Source organism: Leucoraja erinacea, chromosome 9 (assembly GCF_028641065.1).
Source record: "Leucoraja erinacea ecotype New England chromosome 9, Leri_hhj_1, whole genome shotgun sequence".
Lineage (NCBI taxonomy): Eukaryota > Metazoa > Chordata > Chondrichthyes > Rajiformes > Rajidae > Leucoraja > Leucoraja erinaceus.
Window position 1 is genome coordinate 46804808 of NC_073385.1, and position 23540 is coordinate 46828347.

A 23540-nucleotide genomic window follows, 5' to 3' on the forward strand; every position below is an offset into this window, starting at 1 on the left:
AGAGAAGGAATGTGTGGCATTTCGGGTCGAGACTCTTCAGTCTTCAGGTCTGAAGAATGGTCTCAACCCGAAACACCACCCATTTCTTCTCTCCAGAGATGCTGCCTGTTCCGCTGAGATAAAATTGTTCGTTGTCATGCACACTTGTCATCGGGCTGGCAGGGAATTTGTGTGTCCCCCGCCACATGTTTTAAAAGCGATTTACTATGCCAATGCCCCGAGTCTGTTCCTGCGGCCAGGGGGGGGGGTGAATCACTCAGTGTGTGGGTGTCGAGGGGTGTAGGTCGGGGGGGTGAATCACCCTGGTGTTGGGGTTGGGGTCCGATGGCAGTGCATTGCGGTCAGTGACTCTGGGTGGGTGGCGGGACCAGCCTGTCCCACAACTCTGCTCCACGTGTTGCTGCCGACACACAGCCCATCACAGTGTGGCCGCATGGGGAAGGCAAAGCGGAGGGCGGCCGTGGGGTAGTGGGGGCTGTCCCGAGGGATGCGCTCCTTCGGCCGCTTACAACTTGGCGCTCCGGTTCAGATTGCCCAGTCACCTTTGGCTTGTGTTGGAAAATGACCACCACCCTCCCTTCCACTGGCCAGTGTTGTGATGGACGCGGGGATCTGGACCAATAGCTGACAAGTCCCCCCCCCCGGCGACATCATGTCCGTTATTTGATTTTTCGGCAGAGCGGCCATTCAGTGAGTTGGCTTGTAGGCGACACAGCCTTTCGGTGAGTTGGCGTCTCGGCAGAGCGGCCTTTCGGAGAGTTTGCTTTTAGGCATCCCACCCTTTCGGTTAGTTGGCGTTTCGGCTTCGTACACTTCTGGTTACTTGGCGTTTTGGCTTTGTTTCCGTTCGGTTATTTGGCTTCCACTTCTTTGCTTCGGGTTCACTTCCTTCGGCGCCACGTCCGGGTACCGGGATAGGCATCTTTACGTGGTGGTGGTCTTCACTGCGTTTCTTTTTCCGCAAGGCTAATCTGGTTGCTTGAGGAGGCTGTGACAGTGACTGGACTGTGTGGAGGAAGCTCTTCCTCGACTTCAGCCGTTTGGGGGCTGGATGATGGGAGTGACAGGAATGGCGAGTGTCCCTAACTTGCCTGCTACTGACAACTGATCTGCGGATTCCTGGTGGAGCAATACCGGCCAAGACATGCAAGCTATTCACATCCGTCGCTTTTAGGCAGCCAGTGATGCATCTGCAGCTGTCATTGAGGGTGGTATCAACTTTCTTCGCATGAGATGACTTCTCCCAAACAGGACAAGCATATTCTGCAGCAGAGTAGCACAGCGCAAGAGCAGTTGACGGCAGTGTGGATGCATTGGTACCCCACGACGATACAGGTAGATACAGGTGCGGAGGGAGGGATGATGATTTGGCAGATGGGTGCAGTAACTGACATAGGCTAAAGATAAGGTTCCAGTATCTCCAGTTCTTGTATCCTAAGAAGCTATAAATTGGCCAAGTGAATCTAACTGGATCATTATTTGCATATTGTACCCAGGAATAAATGAAATTACGCTCAGTGCCATACTTCTATGTTTAAAAAAGACATGAAATCCATTAGGTTAATCACAGTCAAGCTTCTATCTTGGATAAAACAATGTCCCCCTGAAGCTCCGGATTCTAAAACTGCCAGTAATATTCACCGTCTTATCTATGACATGTAAATAATACAACGTTTATACCACAGGTTATGGCACAAGCCCTGGAAAGAATGTGTAGAATACATGTTCATCAGATTGATGTTAAGGCTATTAACCTCAGGACTATCTCATTAAAAATAGATTTATATTGATAAGAGGAAGTTCATTGTACTGCTTTAGCTTGCCACCTCAAAGCAATATTTACTTCTGGTACAATTTGTTAATTCTTTCAATAACAGTGGACATGGATTGGGGTCTGTTCCATAATAAACATGCAGGGTTCCTTAATAGGGCATGGTAATTACATGAAGATAGCAGTGATGAATGGGTAGGAGATGGTATTATGGGCAGTTTAGGATTTGGGAAAATCATCTTAGTGATTGATGGAATACATTTTCCAACCAAATCTATAGGAAAACCAGGAGACTGGTCGGGTATCAGATCGGTGTGGAGGTGAGATCTACGGTCTAGGGCGCAGGGATAGGAAGGAAGCAGAGGTACATTATTAGGAAATGGGGCTGGAGTCCACAGTGTTTGGGGAAGGGTGCTGATGGAGTCACAAGCATCTGTTGGGGATGATTGCAAGAAGACTATGGAAGATAGGAGGGATTAATGTGCTTTGCAGGACATCAGATTCTATGGAGTCATGGAAGAATCCAATGTATAATTGGGCTATGTAGGAGTGTTCTTGTTCTTCCTGGCCAATGAAGATTGCTGGGTAGGCACTGCCACGTTTCCGTGCAGCATAATTACCACTTTCAGCAGTCTGAGTTGTGAGAAACACGAATGGTCACTGCTAAAACTGCAATAAAAAGAAAGCTTGGGGACGTAGTCTCACCGCTATAATTAATCGGCTAACTTCCAAAGAATGTGCTTGTCACTCCACTTTAGTTTAGAGATATAGCATGGAAACAGGCCCTTCGGCCCACCGGGTCCTCACCGACCAACGATCCCCACACATTTAAGGTGGCGCGCGAAGATTTTGTGAATCCCAAAATCCTGGGGCTCCATGCACGATTGTGCGTCACTGCCTACGTCACCATGCACGCGTAATGCACGCCATGCGCGCATCACGATGCACGCGTCATGACACGTAAATAATGTCGAGCAAATGACGCCCAAGTGGGACAGGCCCTTAACAGTATTCTACACACATTAGGGAAAATTTACACTTATGCCAAGCCAATTTAACTACAAACCTGTACTACTTTGGACTGGGATGAAGCCAAAGGTCTCGGAGAAAACCCATGCGGTCATGGGGAGAACGTACAAACTCCGTACAAAACAGCACCTGTGGTTGAGATTGAACCCGGGTCACCAGCTCTGCAAGCGCTGTAATGCCCCTGTCCCACTTAGGAAACCTGAACGGAAACCTCTGGAGACTTTGCGCCCCACCCAAGGTTTCCGTGCGGTTCCCGGAGATTTTTGTCAGTCTCCCTAATGGTCGAAAGTGGCTTCCGCTTCTTCTATGTTCCGGCATTTATTTCAAAAAAATTAAAAACCAGCCGCGACTAAAAATAGGTTGCCGTTTTAAAAATCGGTAATTTTTTAGTCGAAGCCGGTTGCGATGCTAATTGAAGGTGGTTGCTGGAGGTTGCAGGTAGTGGAAGGTAAGACGTATTTTTCACCCAGTTTTATTTCACCAGGGAGGTCTTACCTTCCACTACCTGCAACCTCTGGCAACCACCTTCAACTAGCATCGCAACCAGCTTCGACTAAAAAATTACCGATTTTTAAAACGGCAACCTATTTATAGTGTTCAAGAAGGAACTGCAGATGCTGGAAGATCGAAGGTACACAAAAATGCTGGAGAAACTCAGCAGGTGCAGCAGCACCTATGGAGTGAAGGAAATAGGCAACGTTTCGGACCAAAACCCTTCTTCAGACTGATGGGGGGTGGGGGGGAGAAGGAAGGAAAAAGGGAGGAGGAGGAGCCCGAGGGCGGGGGGGATGGGAGGAGACAGCTCGAGGGTTAAGGAAGGGGAGGAGACAGCAAGGGCTAGCAAAACTGGGAGAATTCAACGTTCATGCCATCCGGACGCAAGCAACCCAGGCGGAATATGAGGTGCTGTTCCTCCAATTTCCGGTGTTGCTCACTCTGGCAATGGAGGAGTCCCAGGACAGAGAGGTCGGATTGGGAATGGGAGGGGGAGTTGAAGTGCTGAGCCACCAGGAGTTCAGGTAGGTTATTGCGGACTGAGCGGAGGTGTTCGGCGAAACGATCGCCCAACCTCCGCTTAGTCTCTCCGATGTAAATCAGCTGACATCTAGAGCAGCGGATGCAGTAGATGAAGTTGGAGGAGATACAGATGAACCTTTGTCGCCTATTTATAGTCTATTATATATATAATCTATTTATAGTCGCGGCCGGTTTTTAATTTTTTATAATAATCGCCGGAACATAGAAGAAGCGGAAACCACTTTCGACCATTAGGGAGACTGACAAAAACCTCCGGGAACCGCATGGAAACCTTGGGTGGGGCGCAGAGTCTCCAGAGGTTTCCGTTCAGGTTTCCGAAGTGGGACAGGGGCATAAGGCAACAACGCTACTCCAGTGCCACCATACCTCTTCGGTTAACAAATGGGCTTAGCTTATAGTTTGGAGCTTCTAGTATTTTGCCTTTCCATTTATTATCAAACCTACAGTATTTGTTTACATTAGCTGAAACTATCGTGATGAATTCTGAAGCTTGCAACTCAATACCCATTCAAGACAGGTTTTCATGACCCGAAACGTTCCTTCTCTCCAGAGATGCTGCCTGTCCCGCTGAGTTACTCTAGCATTTTGTGTGTACCTTTTTTTTTTACAACCTTTACAGCAACTCATATTTGTGAGTGGTGAAGCTATCGCTTTCACAAGAGAAGAACACAGAGAATCTAAGGATTAAACCCTGAAGAGTCTATAAATCCCACTAGCAAATATCACTTTAAACTAATTAGACAAGCACCTTGAGTGTATACAAAGAACACTCCTTGAGTCTGAAGAAAGGTCCTGACATGAAAGTAAGCACACAGGTACAACAGGCAATGAAGAAAGCTAATGGCATGTCGGCCTTCATAAAGAGAGGAGTTGAGTATAAGAGCAAAGACGTCCTTCTGCAGTTGTACAGGGCCCTGGTGAGACTACACCTGGAGTATTGTGTGCAGTTTTGGTCTCCTAATTTGAGGAAGGACATTCTTGCTATTGAGGGAGTGCAACGTAGGTTCACAATGTTCATTCCTGGGATGGTGGGACTGACGTATGATGAAAGAATGGAGCGACTGGGCTTGTATTCACTGGAATTTAGAAGGATGAGGGGTGATCTTATAGAAACATATAAAAGTATTAAGATGTAAGAAACGTGTTTCCAATGTTGGGGGAGTCCAGAACCAGGGGCCACAGTTTAAGAATAAGGGGTAGACCATTTAGAACTGAGAAGAGGAAAAACATTTTCTCCCAGAGAGTTGTGAATTCACGGGATGCATTCAAAAGAGAGTTAGATAGAGCTCTTAGGGCCAGCGGAATCAAGGGGAATGGGGAAAAGGCAGGAACGGAGTACTGATTGTGGATGATCACATTGAATGGCGGTGCTGGCTCAAAAGGCCGAATGGCCTCCTCCTGCACCTATTATCTAGGAACAGTGCATTCAGAAAGTATTCAGACCTCTTCACATTTTGTTACATTACAGGCTTATTCTAAAATGGATTAAATCATTTGTTTTATCATCAATCTACACACAATACCTCATAATAAAAAAGCGAAAACAGGTGTTGAAAAATGTTTGCAAAGTAATTAAAAATAAATAACTGAAATACCACATTTACATAGTATTCAGACCCTTTACTCAGTACTTTGTTGAGGCATCTTTGGCAGCGATTATCGCCTCAAGTCTTCTTGGGTATGACGCTACAATGGCACACCTGTATTTGGGTAATTTCTCCCATTCGTCTCTGCAGATCCTCCCAAGCTCTGCCAGGTTGGATGTGGAGCGTCGATGCACAGCCATTTTCAGGTCCCTCCAGAGATGTTTGATCGTGTTCAAGTCAAGTCTCTGGCTGGGCCACTCAAGGACATTCACAGGCTTGTCACAAAGCCACCTGCATTGTCTTGGCTGTGTGCTTAGGGTCAGCGTCCTGTTGAAAGGTGAACCTCCGCCCCAGTCCAATGTCCTGAACACTCTGGAGCAGGTTTTCATCAAGGATCTCTCTGTATTTTGCTCCGTTCAATCTTTCCCTCAATCCCGACAAGTCTCCCAGCCTGCTGTTAAAAATTCAGGCTGAGTGGCCCAGCCATAGCCTGGACTTGAACCCGATCGAACATCTCTGGAGGGACCTGAAAATAGCTGTGCATCGACGCTCCCCATCCAACCTGGCAGAGCTTGGGAGGATCTGCAGAGAAGAATGGGAGAAATTACCCAAATACAGGTGTGCCAAGGTTGTAGCATCATACCCAAGAAGACTTGAGGCTATAATCGCTGGCAAAGATGCCTCAACAAAGTACTGAGTAAAGGGTTTGAATACTTATGTAAATGTGATATTTCAGTTATGTCTTTTTAATGGCAGGCTGGGAGACTTTTCCCACAGCATGATGCTGCCACAACCATGCTTCATCGTAGGTATGGTATTGGCCAGGTGATAAGCGGTGCCTGGTTTCCTCCAGACGTGACGCTTGGCATTCAGGCCAAAGAGTTCGATCTTGGTTTCAGACCCAGAGAGTCTTGTTTCTCACGGTCTAAGAGTCCTTTCGGTGCCTTTTGGCAAACTCGAAGTGGGCTGTCGTGTGCCTTTTACTTAGGAGTGGCTTCTGTCTGGCCACTCTACCATAAAGGCCCCCATTGTTGGAGTGCTGCAGATATCGTTGTCCTTCTGGAAGGTTCTCCCATCTCCACAGAGGAACTCTGGAGCTCTGTCAGAGTGAGCATCGTGTTCTTGGTCACCTCCCTGACCAAGGCCCTTCTCCCCGATTGTTCAGTTTGGCCGGGCGGCCAGCTCTATGAAGAGTCCTAGGTGATTTCAAAGTTCTTCCATTTAAGAATGACGGAGGCCATTCCATTTAACTTCTTCCATTTAAGAATGACTGTGCTCTTCTGGACCTGCAATGCTGCAGAAATTGTTTTATACTTTTCCTCAGATCTGTGTCTCGGAGGTCTGTAGCCAATTCCTTCATCTTCATAGCTTAGTTTTTGCTCTGACATGCACTGTCAACTGTGGAACCTTATATAGACAGGTGTGTGCCTTTCCATATCATGTCCAATCAATTTAATTTACCACTGGTGGACTCCAATCAAGTTGTAGAAACATCTCAAGGATAATCAATGGAAACAAGATGAACCTAAGCTCAATTTTGCGTGTCATAGAAAAGGGTCTGAATACTTATGTAAATGTGATATTTCAGTTATTTCTTTTTAATTACTTTGCAACAATTTCTAAACACCTGTTTTCACTTCTTCATTCGCGGTATTGTGTAGATTGATGATAAAAAATAATAATCCATTTTAAAATAAGGCTGTAAAGTAACAAAATGTGGAAAAGGTGAAGGGGTCTGAATACTTTCTGAATGCACTGGATCTATGTATCTTTAAAACGTCGCCTATCCATGTTCTCCAGAGATGCTGCCTGACCCGCTGAGTTGCTCCAGCACTTTGTCTTTTTTTGAAATAGTGTCTCTGTTTTAGAACTCAAGTATTATTTTGGTGAAGAGCACGTTAGAACCTGTTATAAGTTCATCATTAGTAGCCATTGTATTCTTGGATTTTGCTGCTGATTCAAAATTTGTACTGAATGTAAATGTTTACTTTAGATACATGACAGCTAATAATCTTCAATACTTTAAACCATAGATTTCCAGAATTACCTAAGAACTCAAACAGGAAACACAACTACAGTGAATATCATTATCAGCACAGTTGACTATTTGCTGCGTCTTCAGGTATTCCAAAAGTATACATTAAAATTTGTAATAAAATAGTTATGGTTTATGATGCCCTGTGTATGACCACTCAGAGAAAAAATAAAATTTATGCCGTATTTCATCATTTTATGTGTGCAAAAAACTTTCAGATTAGACATTATAATTGGTAGTCTCAATTATATTTCCAGTCAAGTGCACATCCCACAGTACAATACAGCATATCTCTGCAGTAAGGAATGCCAATGACTATTCAACTAATTGGTTCCTATTGGAAAAATGCAGAACTCATTTTAAGAGCTTTTGATATCCTCAGTAATTCATTGACTTGCATGAATATAACTCAGTTGCATAATAACTAATATATTTTAATCTAATGTTCTACTCTCTTCATCTGTAGGAAATCAGATATTCAAAAATTATCATACAATAATATTCTACAGAAAAAGAAAATGTCATTGTTTTCAGGGTAAATTCTGTTATATTTAATATCACATGCATTGAAATTTTCTGACAACTGAACTGGGAGAGAGAGGAAGATGCAGAATACCAAGCATGTTGACACTCACAAATCCATATTTAGCGAAGGCAGAAGGGTTAAGTATATTTTTTTGTTAACCAAAAATCATTAATATAATTAACCTTATTAAATTTCAGGAGTCAATCAGTGATTTCTATTGGTATTACTCAGGAAAAGTTGTTATGGATGAACAAGGTCAGCGCAATTTCTCAAAAGCGTTAGCTGTGGCTAAACAAATCTTCAACTCGCTGACAGAGTATATCCAGGTAATGCAACCTCTGTAAAAATCTGATTCATTATTTATCAGATCAATTCTGTATTTTAAATTAAAGAATGGTGAAACACCTTAACTTTTGAAATGTTACAAATCATTATTACAGTAATTGGGATGAATTGTCAACTCAGCATAGATTATCTAACTAGTTTGTAAATATTGTGTTTTAGGCCTCTATGCCAAGAATACAATGGCTACTGATGATGAACCTATAAAAGGTTCCAAAGGGCCTGTCCATTGAGCATGCGACTCCATGCGGCAAACGCGACCTAACGTGGTCGCTTGAGCAGTACGGCCTCGCGGGGCCGGTCCCACTTCGATCGCCTGAGCCGTATGGAGTTGTGCGGAGCTCGTCCCGACATCGCGCGGGACTTCGAAAAACTGTTCAAAAATTCCGCGCGGCAACGGCCTGCCAGCCCGCAGCCTCCTCGACGGCATACGCAGCGCCTCGATGGGCGTGCGTAGCGTCTTAACGCCATACGTCACGCGCGAACTTCCCGCGGACTTCGCTCGAACTTCATGTCACTCACTCGACCTCCGCGCAGCCCCCACTTCCGGTTTGGTCGCGCCCGCCGAATGCAGGCGTATGCTGGTGGGACCGGCCGTGTCCGGGGATCGCTCGACCCCCACTTCCGGTTTGGTCGCGCTTGCCGCATTCAGGTCGCATGCTCGTGGGACAGGCCCTTAACATGCCCTTCACCAGAATAATACTAGAGTTCTAAAACAGAAACACTATTTCAAAAAAAGACAAAGTGCTGGAGTAACTCAGCGAGTCAGGCAGCATCTCTGGAGAACATGGATAGGCAATGTTTCATAGCACTGGCTTGGGGTGTCCATAACCAGAACCAGATGGATGCAGCCAGTATGGTCTAGTGGCAGGATATCCAAGATGCTAAAAGTCAAGCTCTTCCAGTCCCTACAGCCCTCTATGCCAGTGAAACATGGAAAATCAAAATAAGATGAAAAATAAATTGGATGCATTCCAACAACGCTGCTTGAGGAAGATCTTGAAGACTAGCTACAGACATCACATCCCAAATGAGGAGATCTACTGGAAAACTGCAACAAAAGCCTCTCAGCCAGGACATATAGGTATGCAGGATGAAATTTGCAGGACATGTACTCAGAATGTCACCAGAAAACGCACCTAAGATAGCAATGACATGGCAACCTGATGGAAGAAGGAAAAGAGGCCAACCAAAACTCACATGGGGGCGAACATTCCAGAAGGATTTGGAAGCCCGGGATACTAACATATCGAGGGTGGAAGACGTCGCACATAACCGAACAGAATGGTGAAAGCTTGCTGCCCAATGCACTCAACAGTGTGGGAGAAACTAAGTCTAATTCTAAGGCCTTGGCTGCATCTAAGCCCTTTATGATATTCTTATGCACAAACACTTCTACACTTCAAAAGTAAACTAGGCAGGAAGCATTTTGGAACATCCTAAAGATATGACAAAACAGCATTTTTTTCCTTTCCACTATTCAAAGCAATAATTAAATCTATACATATTTTGTTTCCAGAAATCAAAATTTAAATCTCTGCTAGGGGTGAAGAAGTGAATGGGTGGGATCAAGTAACAGGAATATTTATACTCTGACTGGAAGTAGATTATATACTGCAGTAGAGCAGAGAAATTTAGAATATTTAGGAGTTTAGTTTGTGAATCAATTTATTTCACATCATTTCAAGTGATTTATTTTCATTCATTTGTGTTCATAAATTAAACCAATGTTTGGGGAAGAGTTGACAGCAAATTAAGGATTAAAACACTCATGTGGCAACTCCAATGTTGCTGCCATTTTAGAAAACTGATGGTTTCAGCATAATTACTACCGTAACATTCAAACTGATGAACTTTTTATAGAAGACAGAAGAAAAACAGTTAAAATCAGTCTGAAAAAGGGATTTGGCACCAAAATGTAGCATATCTATTCCCTCCACAGATGCTGCCTGCCCTGTTGACTTACTCCAGCACTTTGTGTTTTGCTCAAGATTCCAGCAATCTTACAAGATTGTGGTTCCATTGTATTTTCAATTATTTATATAACTTATCTGATATCCATTTCTGTGTATCTCAAAATTCTTCACAGTCAATATTTCCAAATGAGTCAGTGCTGTAGTATAAGAAATGCTTTGGGTTTTTGTCCATGAAATGTCTGACCAAGATCAGTGTGGTAATGATCAGATCATCTATTTTTGTGATAGATTTCAAATAATGTTGTTTGCCAGGTCACCAGGTATTGCTGTCTTGCCTATCGCAAAATACTACTGTGAGTTATTTTGCATCTTCCGATGGTAGATAGATCATGTTTATGATTAATCCAAAGTGTGGCAACAGTGGCATAACTGCAATGAAGTCTTAAGGGCATCGCTCTTTCCTGGTGTGGGACTGGAATCTTTAGTGCTCCAACTCAATCATATTTGATACCACCAAGACCATTACAGCCTCAATTATACATAACTGAGCTGTGTTATAATACAATTCATGCCTTATGTTTTATTCATTAAAATAAAAAAACTGAAAAAGAATGTGTAGAAAATGCACTTCATCTGTTCAGGGAACCCTATTACATTTTCCAACCAATAATTTACATTTGAAGTTGAACAATGTGGGATTATCATGGTTGAGAAGAAAAAGAGACCTTAACCCCTTTGTTCCCAAAACGTTTCATCGCAGAGGGTTCAGCAATCTGGATTTTGGTCTGTTGTTGAGTAACTGAGAATCATTATCAACAACCCCACTGCTGCTGTATCATGTAGACACCTGAATAGGCAAAAATGAGCTGGATTGGAGTTCCTTAAATTCTATGAAAACCATGAGGCTGTGTTAGGGTTAAGGAAAGGGCATGGATTAAATTTAACAGTGTGTGTTGGCAACAGTGTATTAGCCAGTGAGTTGGTGTCAGGATGTGTACATGTGCTCAGTATGAGGTATCCATGATATAGCAAAGAAAGTGAGATCTATTTAAGGGCAGAGGAAACAGAACCCATCATTGGCGGCTACACCCGCCATCTTCCGAGAAGAAGACTACTTTTACCAAAATATGCAAGGAGTGGCGGAAGGTTATATACAAATTATATAATTACGTTTCATCTCAGTCGCGTGTAGCAACACAGCTAGCAGGAATGAGATGTGACGGTGAGGAATGACGGCGAGATTATCCAATCATCCTCATTCTATTTGTAAATTACACTGTTGTTAAAGCCAGCACAGCTTGGATCGGCAGGTGATGAAGAAGGGGTTGATGGAAATGGAAAACGGGATGGGCGGATATGATAACAATTAACTGTTTGCATGATTTGTTCATGGTCAGCTGTAATTTTTTCGGAAGAATGGGCTTTGTCTTATGCATTTCAATGAAATAAAATTTGGATGTGTACTCTGCCGGAAACAAACATACAAATTCAAGCTGTGTTAACCAAATCAATGATCAGTTATCCAAATAAGGAATTAACACACATAAGTCCTTCAGGCTTTGTCAGTGGCATTCTGTTCTAAAAGAGATCTCATCTGATTTTATTTATGCAGGGCCCTTGCATTGGGAACCAGCAGAGTCTTGCCCACAGCAGGCTCTGGGATGCAGTGGTTGGTTTCCTGCATGTTTTTGCTAATATGCAAATGAAGCTTTCTCAGGTATGTCTACCATTCCAGAGCTAACAAACGCAAGTATCTGCAGTTACAATATTGTTTGAGGAAATAATTCATATACAGCCGATAAGTATCCTAGGTTTGCTTGCTAACTGCTTGCTGATTGAGATAGAAAAGTATGATGAGTAATGATGGGAGTTGTTCTGTAATTAATAACTTTGACATCAGTACAAAATAAGGTTTGCAGTCTTATCAAGAGCTAAACGTTCCAATCATTACAGTCATACGTGGCATGAAGTTGGTTTGTGTTGTTGGTGATAAAACATCCCAATCCTTGGATGTTCCTGCAAGGTTCACACGGCAGTGTTTTCAGCACAATCATTTTCAGCTACTTCAAATTATTTTCCACTACAAGGTCAGATGAAGGTACATTTGCTGATGATTGCAGAGTGCTGATTTCTATGCACAACTCAGAAAATGAAGCAATTCGTACATCAAAACTGGACAACGCACAGGCATGGAAAGTAACATTTGTGCCACACAAACGTCAGAAAATGACCACCCTTCATCAGACATGGTCTAACCAATTTGATATTGAATGACATTACCTTTGTCGCAAATCCTGTCATTAAAATCTTATGGGGCTTTGGGCTGGGCGAGTGGGTGGTTAGTGACTGGACCAGACATTAAGTACTGTAGCTTGAAAAGCAGCACAGATGCTCTGCGTTCTTCTGTTAATAGTCAGCTCCTGATGCCCCAAGGACTTTCCATCATCTGCAACACACATGTCAAATGGACCTCTGCCCACTTGTTGGGTGAGTGTGGCTCAAACAGTTCTCAAGAACCCCAACATCATCCAGCCATTCAGTGAATGCTGTCCTTGCAAGAAGCATTGGCATTTTCATGAAAGAAAAAAGGGTGATATGAAACAAAACTCTGAAAAAAAAAAAGTTGGCATAAAATAATGAATGATCAAATTAAACTTTATTATCACACACATCAACTGCAGCCTCAACATTCAGAGATCTGGTCCTCTTGGTTGGGTTGATCTCTGAAATAATTATTTTAAATAATATTGCCATTTTCATTATGCTCCAAATATTTACAGAAGAAATGCAGAGTGCAATCAATAACATACATGTTTAAATATACAATAACAATAATATTCTTCAAAGAGCTATCTTGTAACTTGGTAAATGCCTCTGGATTTGCCCCTCAGTTATTTGAGTTACAGCAAGACAGTGTCACGATATACATGGACTGCCATGAGGCCACTACCCACTTTATTTTTTGAGTTAGGGGATTATATTTAAATGTGTTGCATAGTGACCTGGTCCCAATTTCTGCATTTGCATGGATAAATCCCAGTGCAACTTGTATTTGTGTGTTCAGTACTATGAGCAAGATAAGCTCTATTTAAAAATATCAGGGTGATAAGTTAGGTTAATTATGAAGCGTCATATGTTTATTAAAAAAAGAGGAATATGCGGGAAATTTGCACTTTTTTGAGGGGGCCCAATGACCTTTCAGTCTCTAAATCTGGTTAGTACGACACTTCACTGGAGTCTGAGGTACAGTAGGTGGATTTCCCACTCCACCATTTACAGTCATGTGTTGTTTATGGGACAGAAATTGTTCTCAAGTAATGATGAAGCTCATTGTGTTACTATTATTTTTAACTAAGTGGTACATTAGCTGCAGGTGAGGGCAGAAATGCCTTTGAGGCGATATCTGTGTGCCTCCAGTTCTGGCTTCTTTACTTAAGATTTAATTGTTCCGCCACTGGTACCTGTGCCTTTAGCGCCAAAACACTAGGTTATGGGGCTCCTTCCCTAACCTCTTCACTCCTCTACTACTCTTAAGACACTCTTTACACACACTGGTTCTTTGACAAATCTGTTGTTTGTTAACCTGAATGGCTCCTTGCATACATTGATATCAAATTTTATTTGATAATGTTCCTGTGAAAGGCTCTGGAGTACATTGCCTAATCAGTACAAGTCTTTATTATAAGCACACAGTCCACATGTGACCACGGCGACTGTTGCACCAAACACCTGTGTTCAGTCCACAAAGACCTACTGGATCTCTCGGTTGATAACTTTCCATTCCCATACTAAATTTTCTGGGCCCCCTCCATTGCCAGAGTGAGGTTGGGCACAAATTGGAAGAGCAAGACCTCGTATTCCACTTGGGAGACTTACAAACCAACAGCATTAACATTGAATTCTCCAATTTTAGGTAACTAACCAAAAACACCCTGCCAAACACCCCCCTCCCACATGAAGTCATACCTATTTCTCCCTTTGCCCTCCACTTCCGCTTACATTTCTTCCTCTAGCTTCACAATTCGCAATTTTTCAATCCTTATGTCTCACACCTGTCTTTTTATCTCTGGATTTTGTCCAACCATCTACCTACCCCCCCCCCCCCCCCCCCCCCCCCCCTCAGCTGACCCTGTAGGTCTTATTCTTGGGGTTTAGCGGCTGAATCAAAAACATTCAAGCTCTAAGTACAATAAATTCATCCATCACAAGTACTGTGTAAAACAGTTTATCATTTCTAGTTGGAAAAAAACTGGATGGTTGAGATTAGTTAACCTTTCCACCAGGAACACGGGAATTTTAACTCTTCTCCGCATCTCGTCGCTCTCATTAAACCTTCTAAGCCCCTGGTCATCCGGGCCATGGCTAGGCAATGCTGAATTACTTCAGAATAGCAAGTTAAGAGATACTGCCCACATAGCATTCAGATTATTTTCTACTTTAAGTGGTAGTTTAGTAAGACAAGTATATTTAGAGATCTATATTTGTATTTATCTGAAGCAACAACTGTCAAGATTGGTTTGGTTTCTCCTGCCGATTGTTTTAGATTGACAGTTTTTAACACAATCTTCATCTAGGGTTTGAGTGTTTATTTATGTTAAAATGCAGTGATACTGAAATATTTTGATAGATTTTGGATCCCAAGCTACCATTCTCATCTCTTGGCCTTTATGTGTCATTTCAAATTATTAAAGATAACTAAATTGCTGAAGGCTTATATCCTTTCTGTTGTATAATAATCAACAAACAAAAACTTCAAATCTGTTCTTTTGTTTTCAGGATTCAAGCCAGATTGAGTTGCTCAAAGAGTTATTGGATTTACAGCAAGATATGGTGGTGATGCTGTTGTCATTGTTGGAAGGTGAATATTGTTTAGATGTTATGAAGCTTGAGAGGATTAATTAGAATCGGATCTAATAATAGCAACATGTTTAGCTAATGCTGTGAATATTTCCAACTGTCAAATGGCAATTTTTTCAGATATTTGCATCAGACTTTATATCTCTAAAAAGTTTTATTCCATTATCATTGAGTTGTTCTGTGCATTTCAAATGCTTCACCAGATTTAATGATGAGTAAAATTACTTTGGTGGATCATCCTGATTGCACCTTGCTTCCTGTTCACTCACTTATCCTACTTCATTTGCTGCTGTGACCCAAATTGAAGCACGATTTTTTTTTTCTAAAAACAACTCTTCCCATTTAGATTTTGTTTTGAGTTAATGGTTTTAATATAGATATGCACCTTTTTTTCAAGAAAATCAACCTGGAGAAGTGAATATTTTTTCTGAAATAAATAGTTTGCATCATGTTTATGTAAGTTGACTTTCAAGATATATCCTCACAAGAATATCTTTGAAATGCATTCTTTGCATTCAGATATAATTAATATTCTCTTTACAATCTTAGGGAATGTTGTAAATGGAACCATTGGCAAACAGATGGTGGACACACTGGTTGAATCTTCCAGCAATGTGGAAATGATACTCAAGTTCTTTGATATGTTTCTTAAGTTAAAGGATATGACTACGTCTGATACCTTCAAAGATCATGATCTAGATGGTAAAGGAGTGATTTCAAAGAAAGAATTCCAAAAGGCTTTGGAAAGTCAGAAGAAATATGCACAATCAGAAATTGAGTTCCTACTATCTTGTGTTGAAGCAGACGAAAATGATATGTTTAACTATATGGAATTTATTGACCGCTTTCATGAACCAGCCAAAGACATCGGTTTTAATGTAGCTGTATTACTGACTAATTTATCTGAACACATGCCCAATGATATCCGTCTAAAGACATTCTTGCAGCCAGCTCAAAGTGTCCTCACATACTTTGAGCCCTATTTAGGACGCATTGAGATTATGGGTGCAGCAAAGCGCATAGAAAGAGTCTACTTTGAAATCAGCGAATCAAGCAGAACACAGTGGGAGAAGCCTCAGGTCAAGGAATCCAAGAGACAATTTATCTTTGACGTTGTGAATGAAGGCGGGGAATCGGAAAAAATGGAACTCTTTGTGAATTTTTGTGAGGACACCATATTTGAAATGCAGTTAGCATCTGAAATCTCTGAACCAGATGCAGCTGAGAGAGCTGATGATGATGAAGAGGAGTCTCCTCCAGATGAAGAAGATGAGGAGGTGGCTCAGCCCTCAAATGCATTTACGGCAGCGTGTCACAATTTCAAAGGTGCCTTATTGAACTTTTTCAAGATTTTCACACTTAGAAATATCAGAAGGCAGTACAAAACCATTAAGAGGATGACGACCATGGAGTTAATTATGAAAATTTTCTCCTTCTTCTGGATGTTGTTCATTGGCTTTGTTTGCTTTATTTTCAACATAGTACAAGGATTTTTCCAGATCGTGTGGAGTGCCATGTTTGGAGGTGGGCTAGTTGAAGGTGCCAAAAGCATCACTGTCACAGACCTTTTAGCCAGCATGCCAGATCCAACACAACTTGGAATTCATGGAGATGTGAGCGAATCAGAAAGATCAGAAACTCCAGAGCTGGGGGTTGTTGCAGAACATCAGTCTATAGCACAAGATGAGAAAAGTGAAACTGAGGTGATGCCTGATATATTCGGTACGAGTATGAAAAAAGGAGGCAAAGCAGGTGACGAACACGGAGGTCTTGGTGATGTGTCGGAAATTATCGGAGCAGAAGGCCCCCTAAGTATTGAAAAAGCAATATCTCAGAAAAAGAAAGCAGAGGTCAGTTTTAGCACATACTTTATTTATCAAAAATGTCTATTTAATGTTTTAATTTTCATAAAGCTCATGGTCTATTTTTCATTGCTCATTGAATGAAACTTCAAGATTGAACAGAAGAATAAAAATGAGAGTAAAACCGAGTTTGAGAAGGCTGAGTAAGTGTCTTTATGCGGTTGAAAATAACTTAAATTTACATTGTGAGTTATTGTTCGGTAAGTCATTTCTGATTTCTGATGCATTGTTGGCTTTATAGCACAGAGGATGGCGAGAAGATGGACAAAGCCAAAGAAGAACAACCAGATGAAAGTGAAGAAATAGAGCAAAAAATAAAGAAGAGGCGACGTGGACAGACAAAGAAGGAACCAGAAGCATTCTTAGTTAACTTCTGGGAAGGTCTTGAAATTTACCAAACCAAGATTCTGGTAGGCAACTAGATTTTAAAATGTTGTTGTGTATTTAGTGCCCCATGCCATATCCATATCTTATCCTTGTATATAACTATAAAACTGATCTTGGATGTTTGTGTGTGATTCGCATCTTCTCGAAAAAACAAAGCGTAAACGGTAACATTTTTACATATCCGAGATTTATGCCGTGAAGTCAAAAATCGCTTTATCTGAAAATTTGTCATTATTTCTCGAGTTATTAATCAAAATGTTCAAGAATCTGAAATAACTTTGAAAATAAAACCGAGCGGCTTTGGCTAATGTCACAATGCCTCTACGTGCTGTCCTCGCTCGGGTCCACGCTTGCCCACAGCCTCGCTTGGGCCCAGCGCCTGGTGGGGAGACTGCTGCAAAGGGCCGAGCCTGGCTCAACGCCCGCCTTGGGGTCCTAGGGATCGACGCCTGCTCGCCCACGGCCTCCCTCGAGTCCACGTCCGCCCGCAGCCTCCTTTGGGTCGACGATCGGCCACCCTCTCGCTCGGGGTCCTCGGGTCGACATGCCCGCCCACCCGCAGCCTCGCTTGGGTCCATGCCCCTCCTCCCGCAGACTCAGACTGCCCGGTGCCTGGTGGGCAGGCTGCTTCTCTACCACCTTGGTAGGTGCTGCCTCTACCCCTTCCCCCTGGGTTTCCCCTCCCCCCTCCACTCCACTCCTCCTCCCTCCCCCTCCCCCCTCCCCCTTCCCCCTCTACCTACCTCTGGTAGGTGCCCCTCTACCCCTTCCCCCTCTACCTCATCCCCCTCTGCCCCCCATCCCCTCTCTACCCCTCTCTCCCCCTCTACCCCCCCCTCTCTACCCCTTGCCCCCCCCCTCTACCCCCCCCCTCTCCCCTCCTCCCCTCTACTGCCCCCTCCCTCTCTACCCCCCTCGCCCTCTACCTCCTCCCCTCTCGCACCCCCCTCTCTACCTCATGCCCCCTCGCTCTCTGCCCCCCCCCCTCGCTCTCTGCCCCCCCCTCGCTCTCTGCCCCCCCCCCTCGCCCTCGGCCCCCCCTCGCCCTCTCCCCCCCCCCCCCCCCTCTGGCCCCCCCCCTCTCTCTGCCCCCCCCTCCCTCTCTGCCCCCCCCCCCCCCCCCCCTGCCCCCCCCTCTCTGCCCCTCCCTCCCTCTCTGCCCCTCCCTCCCCCTGCCCCCTCCCTCTCTGACCCCCCTTAGTTGCATGTTTTCTTATAGGATGCGGATGTCGATGACTCCACTAATCCAATGATCCTTCCACCCACCCAGCATAAAATTGAGATTACAACCTTAGCTACCTATGCAGCAACACATGTAAAGCCACATTAATTCACCACACTTATCCTTACTAATTTACTTATCTGCCCAGTTTCTTAATACCTTCAATGCAATATGGTTATTCCTGTGCATAAATTCCCTCAAGATTACACCTTTTCATAACATTCCCTTCATAGAGTTTTTATAACTTTCTGACATCAAGATCTTCCTCTCCTGATTGGTCTTTTGTTCATTTGCATTTGTCCCATTGTGAGTTGGCGAGTTATCCTTCAGTTCTTTCAGCTCTACATTTTGATATTCCATGCCCATAGTCTATTTTTATCTCCTTTTTTGCTAGGGTTCTCCTTAAAATTCATCTCCCTAACTAAGCATAGACTCACTATTTTAAATGCCTCCTCCTTTATCTCAGAATTTGTCTGCCCAAATATCAAATATAAACCCAAAATGCTGGAAATACTTAACATGTCAGGCAGCCTCAATGGGTCAGAAGGAACTGCAGACGCTGGTTTAAACTGAAGATAGACATAAAATGCTGGAGTAACTCAGCAGGACAGGCAGCATCTCTGGAGAGAAGGAATAGGTGATGTTTTGGGTGAAGACCCTTCTTAGTCAGGAGAAAGGGAAACGAGCAATAAAGACAGTGATGTTGAGAGATATAGAACAAATGAATGAAATATATGCAAAAAAAGTAACAATGATAAAGGGATCAGGCCATTGTCAGCTGTTTGCTAGCTGAGAATGGAAACCTGATGCGACTTGCGTGGGGGAAGGATGCAGAGGGAGTGTAGGGGTCACTTGAAATTAGAGAAATCAGATTCATTCATAAGCTGCCCAAGCGAAATATGAAATGCTGTTCCTCCAATTTGTAATTAGCATCACTCTGACAATGGAGGAGGCCTAGGATAGAAAGATCAGTGTGGGAATGGGAAGCAGAATTAAAGTGTTTGGCAACTGGGAGATCAAGTAGGTCCAGGAGGACTGAGCGAAGGTGTTCAGTAAAGCGATCGCCCAGTCTAAGTTTTGTCTCGCCGACGGGGAACCCTCCATTACCAGAGAATGAGGACATCTCGGATGTCCTGGTACGGAACACCTCATTTTGGGTGCAGATGTGGTGTTGACAGAGGAACTGGGAGTAGGGGATAGAGTCTTTGCAGGAGGCAGGGTGGGAAGAAGTGTAGTCTAGATAGCTGTGGGAGTCAGTAGGCAACCAGGTAAGAGGACCAGGTACTCGCTGTCTGTACAGAATTTTATACGGTCTCCCTGTGACCACATGGGATTTCTCCGAGTTCTCCAGCTTCCTCTCTCAATACAAAGATGTACAGGTTTGTAGGTTAATTGGCTTATGTAAATTGTCCCTAGTGTACAGGATAGAACTAGTGTATGGGTGATCGTTGATCGACGTGGACAAGGTGGGCTGAAGGTAAACTAAACCATTGTATATTGGTGGTCTCTATACTTTAGCTCTAAATGCTGTCTAAAGTTCCATACCTTATACAAAAGGAGAGAGGGTAATCTGGATCATAGCATAAAATGTGTGGGTCTTTCCCTCCATTTGAATGGTGAAAGATTGATTGAATAAGTATTTTTTGTGTGAGTGATTCTTTTGCTCCACAACTGCCTGTTTGCTGAAAAATACAATGTTTAAAATTCTATTTCAAATATAAATCAGAATCTTGGGCAGTCTATTTAACCTATTGACAGCAATAAAATTGAACATTTAAGCTGACTCCATTTGTGCCCTCTGCATTTCACAATGTCAGAACAATCAATGGTGTTATAAATCATCGAGCATTCATAGTTTGTCATTTTTTTAATATCTAATTTCTTGACATGAGCAATCATTTAATCGCCCAAGTGATGAAAATAATACAATGATCATTAAGTAAAACCCAAGGTCAATTGATGGCCCTTTTCTTGATTATCATTGTGAATATTTACAAGGTAATTTTATCTTAATAAATCAGAACTAATTGCATTTAATTGGTTACATTAAACTGAAATTTAGCAGCCAACAGGGGACCTACAGAAAATACATGCATGCATGTATACAAAATAATTCTAAATTGGTGCCACTATTTTAATATACTTCCACTTTCTGAAATTAATTTTGTAAATTAAACTGTGATATCATCTCTAAAGCACTACCGTGCTGGGTGATCGACAGGCATGCATATATATAATGGCAATTCTTTTGCAGCTGAAGTAAAAAATTGGAATATATTGTCATACATATTTGGAAATTATTTTGTATAATTGCATGCATATATTCTGTGTAGGTTCTCTGTTGGCTGATAAATTTAATTTACATATAATTTAACAACTTTTAACTTATTTTATGAGTCAATGGAAGATGACCAAGTTCTAATTTAACCTAACATTTTCACCAAGGCTGTCTATTTAAAGTCTCCCAAATTGAAGCCACATTTCACCTGGCTGATAGAAAATCCAATTATCAGGTTTTTTTTCACTCAGTTATTTTATATTGTACAATACGTTTCAGATATGAATTCATCCATTATTAACCACTGTTACATTCAGTAAATGTGAACCCAGAGACATTATGCATTATGATTTTAAAGGAGTATGGTTTCTAGAATTGTTCCCTTTAATATAGAATATTTCTATAATAGTATTGCCACTTTCATTTCACTGCACATCTCGTATGGGGAGAAATTATTTAAAATAAACTCTCAGATTTGGTAAAACAGAAATTGCATTTAAAATATCAAAGTGAAATTTACCTGTGATTTTGCTTAAATGTTGTTACTTCACAAAATCATTTTCTTTTGTTTCAGAATTATCTAGCCAGGAATTTCTACAATTTGAGGTTACTAGCTCTATTTGTGGCATTTGCGATCAATTTCATTCTACTCTTCTACAAGGTACAGAAAAGAGTATTATTTATTTTTTTGCTGCCCTTATTACTGGTGCTTTGCAATATATACAACATGCAACTGTATAAAAGTAAGAAAAGGTTCCATATTCAGCAGAATAGAAAGATTGCAATAACAATATGTTCCTCCCCATCAAACACCAGAGGAGATTAAATGAATTGGATCATGCAGGTTAATGGTGCTTGTGCTGAAAATACTAATGAAATTTAAAGCATAGAGCAGTTTCGGTCTCAACAATACCAAGGAGCTTCATGATTGCAAAAGATCAGCTAAAGATCAGGTAGACACAAAATGCTGGAGTAAACTCAGTGGGTCAGGTAGCATCCCTGGAGAATCTGGATAGGTAACATTTCGTGTCGAGACCCTCCTTCAGATCTTCCGATCCGAAACGTCACCCATCTATGTTCTCCAGGGATGTTGTATCTAAGTTTGGAAAAACCAGCATCTGCAGTTCCTTGTGTAGGAAGGAACTGCAGATGCTGGTTTAAACCGAAGATAGACACAAAACTCTGGAGTAACTCAGTGGGTCAGACAGCATCTCTGGAAAAAAGGAAAAGGTGATGTTTCAGGACGAGTCGACCTGAAATTTCACATTCCTTTTCTCTAGAGTTTCTGTCTGACCCATTGAGTTACTCCAGATTTTTGTGTCCATCCGTAGTTCCTTGCTTCTACTTAAAGAACAGGTAATTGAAATTCCCACAGAAGAACTTCCCACAGTAGGACCTGGCTTGGGGGGGTCTGCCGTGAGAGAGGTGGGAGGGAGAACAATGGACATGGGGGGGAAAGACAAAGGACAATGGGGACCCGGCGTGGGGGAACTGCTGAGCGAGGACTAAAGGGGGATCTTTTGTCAGCGCCGAAGGTGGCCGCTATTTGTATACATTGTGTATGCAAGCAAAGGATTTCACTGTGCCTAGTCACGTGTGACAATAAAGTATTCCTATTCCTAACTGCTAGAATTCGCGGAAAAGTAATTAATAGGGATTTGCCAAATGATAACTGCATCTAATGACTGGTAATGTTTAAAGAGGGAATAAATGTATGCCTTATATTTCCAGACAATTGAGGTGCTAATTTGAATGACAAGACAATGGAAATTCAACATGACATAATATAAATTCAAATAATTCTTAAATAACACCAATATATTATATTTTATGAATACTTAAATATTTTAATGCTACTATCAATTGGCTTTTTTATCTCTGAAGATTATATTATCTGACACATTTCAGAAGAAAATCAAGCTTAATTTCACATAGATTATACTGTAATTAATTATTTTACGTTATGTATCCAAGTAATTTGGGAGCAGACAAAAAAATGGTGCCTTTTTGGAAACGACAGGTCAGTGTGGACCCATTCCTCAACTCCAGATTTGTTGACTGATCCAAAGATTCGTTGACTTAATTAGTTAGTAGCACAATTATTGTATCTTACATTTACTGAGATGATTGGAGGTTTACGGGTCAAATGTATATTTGTTTGCAACAAGCTATTCTTTTTCCTATGGTTCTAGAGTGGGAGAAGACATTACATCAGACATGACTGTGGTTACCCATGGTTAATGAAGAGATAACAGAGAGTAGGAATAATCAGGCCACATTTGGGCTGAGATATTCTGACTGCTGTGGAGTCGCATGAAGCTGTCCATGATTAATATCAATTATTTTAATGAATTGATAATGTAAAAGGTGATCCATGTTTTCCAATGATACAAAGCTGTGTGGCAGGGTGAGATCAAGGCAGAGTAGCTTCAGGAGAAAATGGAGAAATTATGTGAAGGTCAGGGCATGGCAGATGGAATACAGTCTGGAAAAATGTAAGGTCATCCACTTTGGAGCAGGCAAGAGGGCTGACCACCTACTTTTGCTTCTACTTCATATATTGTTATGACAAAGTCATTTAGATAACAACCATTGGAAAATATGAATACATTATACCCCATAGTAGACCTCAAATTTGTCCTGATCGATATGCAGTATCTGCAACAATGCAAGAATGAATCCAGGAAATTG

The 23540-nt window shown here is 42.1% G+C and overlaps 1 protein-coding gene across 3 annotated transcripts in view; it reads left to right on the plus strand.

Moving 5' to 3' along the window:
• ryr3 (ryanodine receptor 3) overlaps positions 1 to 23540 on the plus strand; it is a 324483-nt gene that overhangs the window by 285262 nt on the left and 15681 nt on the right. For all 3 annotated transcript variants that reach the window (XM_055640726.1, XM_055640727.1, XM_055640728.1), the window contains 8 exons: positions 7458 to 7546; positions 8183 to 8311; positions 11856 to 11960; positions 15020 to 15101; positions 15650 to 16950; positions 17056 to 17105; positions 17204 to 17372; positions 21424 to 21510. In XM_055640726.1, the coding sequence (XP_055496701.1) occupies positions 7458 to 7546; positions 8183 to 8311; positions 11856 to 11960; positions 15020 to 15101; positions 15650 to 16950; positions 17056 to 17105; positions 17204 to 17372; positions 21424 to 21510 (2012 nt within the window). The remainder of the gene's footprint in view (positions 1 to 7457; positions 7547 to 8182; positions 8312 to 11855; positions 11961 to 15019; positions 15102 to 15649; positions 16951 to 17055; positions 17106 to 17203; positions 17373 to 21423; positions 21511 to 23540) is intronic.